The sequence below is a fragment of the Carettochelys insculpta genome, chromosome 32, assembly GCF_033958435.1.
Source record: "Carettochelys insculpta isolate YL-2023 chromosome 32, ASM3395843v1, whole genome shotgun sequence".
Lineage (NCBI taxonomy): Eukaryota > Metazoa > Chordata > Testudines > Carettochelyidae > Carettochelys > Carettochelys insculpta.
In genome coordinates this window covers 11655579-11657782 of record NC_134168.1, presented here as the reverse complement: position 1 = coordinate 11657782, position 2204 = coordinate 11655579, and the positions used below count along the sequence as shown (strand labels likewise).

General features: G+C 51.2%; 1 protein-coding gene across 1 annotated transcript; it reads left to right on the top strand.

Moving 5' to 3' along the window:
* Window positions 1-649: 649 nt before the first annotated feature.
* Window positions 650-1994, top strand: LOC142004952 (olfactory receptor 10A4-like). The gene is made up of 2 exons (XM_074982628.1): window positions 650-778; window positions 1026-1994. The coding sequence occupies exons 1-2, from the start codon at window positions 650-652 to the stop codon at window positions 1992-1994; spliced, it is 1098 nt and encodes a 365-aa protein (XP_074838729.1).
* The last annotated feature ends 210 nt before the right edge of the window (window positions 1995-2204 follow it).

Here is a 2204-nt window from a genome sequence, read left to right as displayed (position 1 = left end):
TCTGCCCTGACCTATCCCTGCCTTCACAGGCCCTTCCCTGTCAAAAATCATCTCCCTGGTGTACAACCACCCAGCACTTCCCACCCCCTGCCCTGGTCCCCCCAACCCCCTGACTTCTGCACCCCCAACCCCTACCCTCAACCACCACAGACAACAAGGCCCCCCCTGCGGCCCCCTGCCCTCACTGCAGCACCCTCTGCCCACTGCCCTGGTCCCTAAACCCTCCAAGCTTCTGCTCCCCCTCCTCTACCACCCACCCCTACTCCTCCACCATCCCAAACACCAAGACTCCCTCATCCCCAGCCTTCAGCCACCCGCCTCCACCCCCACTGACATATCTTACACGGCCCATGGGGAGCCCCCCAACGGCCAGGGATGGCCATACCAGAGTACCTCAAACAAACAGCTGTTATCTTCACACCTCGGCTGCACCAGGCTCATCCACAACAATGGGCTCAACCGACCGCGCCATTCCTTCTCACCACACCTTTCAGACCAGCGAGACAGCAGAGACGCAGAGCAGGAAATGCACTTTCCCACTGGAAGTGACACAACTTACACAGCGCCACATTCACTGAGGGAATTAGACCCCCGTCAGGTCCAGCTCCATCCCATTCACACAGAACGGCCCCATCGAGAGCTGTTGGAAATGCAACAAACAGACAACATCGACTGGAAACACACAGACAGAGACAAGCGGCTCTTCCATCAGATGAAAACGAAGAACTCCGGAAAACTCACCTTCATATGGACAGAAGAACATCTCAACCCAATGACAGTGAGTTGCCTGGAGAAACCTGACTTGCAAGAGACAGAAGAAGACACCCCCTTTAGCACACGAACCAAATGTCCCTGACTCTGCTTAAGGCCTTGAGCAAGCACGTATCAGTCGGCTGTAATTTACAGAGATATTTCAGCTGGTGTTAGTTAGAAGGGTCCCAACAGGAAGGAAACCAGGAAAAATGTTTTAATTTGCAGTCACTTTTCTGATATGTCTGAGATCCAGTCTCTTTGTCCCCCGACAGATGACCTCTTCCAAGGGCAACCCTGGAGGGAACCAGACCATCCTTGATGTGTTCGTCCTGGTGGGGTTCTCGTACCTTAATGAGCTGCAAATTCTTCTTTTTGTGGTTCTTCTGGTCATCTACTTGCTCACCCTCATGGGGAACCTGCTCATTATCCTGCTGATAAAGCTGAGCCCCTCCCTCCACACCCCCATGTATTTCTTCCTGGTGAACCTGTCTTTCGTGGAAATCTGCTTCACCAGCAGTGTGGTCCCTCAGCTGCTGGCTCACCTCCTGGTGGAGGAAAAGACCATCTCCATTGCAGCTTGTGCAGCAGGGGTGTACGTTTTCACCATCATGGGCCTCACACAATGCTGCCTCCTCACAGCCATGGCCTATGACCGCTACGTGGCCATATGTCACCCCCTGCACTACACAACCATCATGAGCGGCCGGGTGTGTGCTCTGCTCGTGGGGGCTGCATGGGCTGCTGGCATCTTGGTGGAAGTTCCTCTGATTATGTGGATCTTCAGCCTGCCCTTCTGTGGCTCCAACCACATCCAACACTTCTTCTGTGACATCCCACCCATGCTGAATATGGCATGTGCTGACACATCTCAGATTAAGGCTGTTGGCCTCATGGGGTTAGTTCTGTTCACCCTGTGCCCTTTCCTGTTGATACTCCTGTCCTACATCCACATTATCTCCACCATCCTCAAGCTGCCATCGGCGGAGGGAAGGCGTAAAGCCTTCTCCACCTGCTCCTGCCACCTCACCGTGGTGACTGTGTCCTATGTCACGGGCCTCATCACCTACGTGAAACCCAAATTTGGCTCCACTACACAGAGTGACCTACTGATTTCCCTATTGAACACAATCATCTATCCAGTGTTGAACCCCATAATTTACGCTCTGAGGAACAAAGAGGTGAAAGGAGCCTTGAGAAAAACTTTACAGAAAAGCACCTTTTATTGCCACTGGAGAAACTAGAGCACGAAAAGTTGAGTTAGTCAAAATTGAGGTGGGGTCCTGGTGAAAGGAAATTTGTAAACATTTTATTGAATTTCTCACAACAGCTCTCAGTTTTTTTGTTGTTTTGAAAGACTTTGTCCTGTTGGTTAAATGGGAAAAAAACTTGCTGCCAATTCACTGCCAAATTTTACATTTCTATATTTTTTTGAAATACGAAAGGAAGAACAA

Coding starts and splice junctions, on each gene's coding strand:
- LOC142004952 (XM_074982628.1), top strand. CDS start 650: ATGCAACAAACAGACAACATCGACTGGAAACACACAGACAGAGACAAG. Junction 779..1,025: donor AACATCTCAACCCAATGACA/GTGAGTTGCCTG, acceptor GTCCCCCGACAG/ATGACCTCTTCCAAGGGCAA.